The 274-nt window shown below is 43.1% G+C and overlaps 1 protein-coding gene across 1 annotated transcript in view; it reads right to left on the reverse strand.

Moving 5' to 3' along the window:
• Positions 1-274, reverse strand: part of LOC116696173 (voltage-dependent T-type calcium channel subunit alpha-1I) — a gene marked incomplete in the record, with an annotated part of 5,173 nt that overhangs the window by 653 nt on the left and 4,246 nt on the right. The window contains 1 exon segment of the mRNA XM_032526955.1: positions 115-273. Coding sequence (XP_032382846.1) covers positions 115-273 — 159 coding nt within the window.

Here is a 274-nt window from a genome sequence, read left to right on the forward strand (position 1 = left end):
TTTAATTTGGTACTTATTATAGAAAAAAATAGAATGTGCAAAGCAGCTGTTGTTATTAACTGATGGCTATATGTTTGTGTGCTTTCTTGGTCTGTGCATTTGTAGGAACTGTACCTTGTGGCTGTCCTCTAGAGCTTGTATGATCACTGCCACCACCAGGTTTACCAGCACAAACTGGGACATAACCACAAAACTGAAGAAGAAGAGCGGAGAGACCCAGTACAAGTGGCTCGAATAGCCCTCATTGTTGGGACGGCATTCCCTCAATGTGTCC

The sequence above is a fragment of the Etheostoma spectabile genome, chromosome 9 (genome assembly GCF_008692095.1).
Source record: "Etheostoma spectabile isolate EspeVRDwgs_2016 chromosome 9, UIUC_Espe_1.0, whole genome shotgun sequence".
NCBI lineage: Eukaryota > Metazoa > Chordata > Actinopteri > Perciformes > Percidae > Etheostoma > Etheostoma spectabile.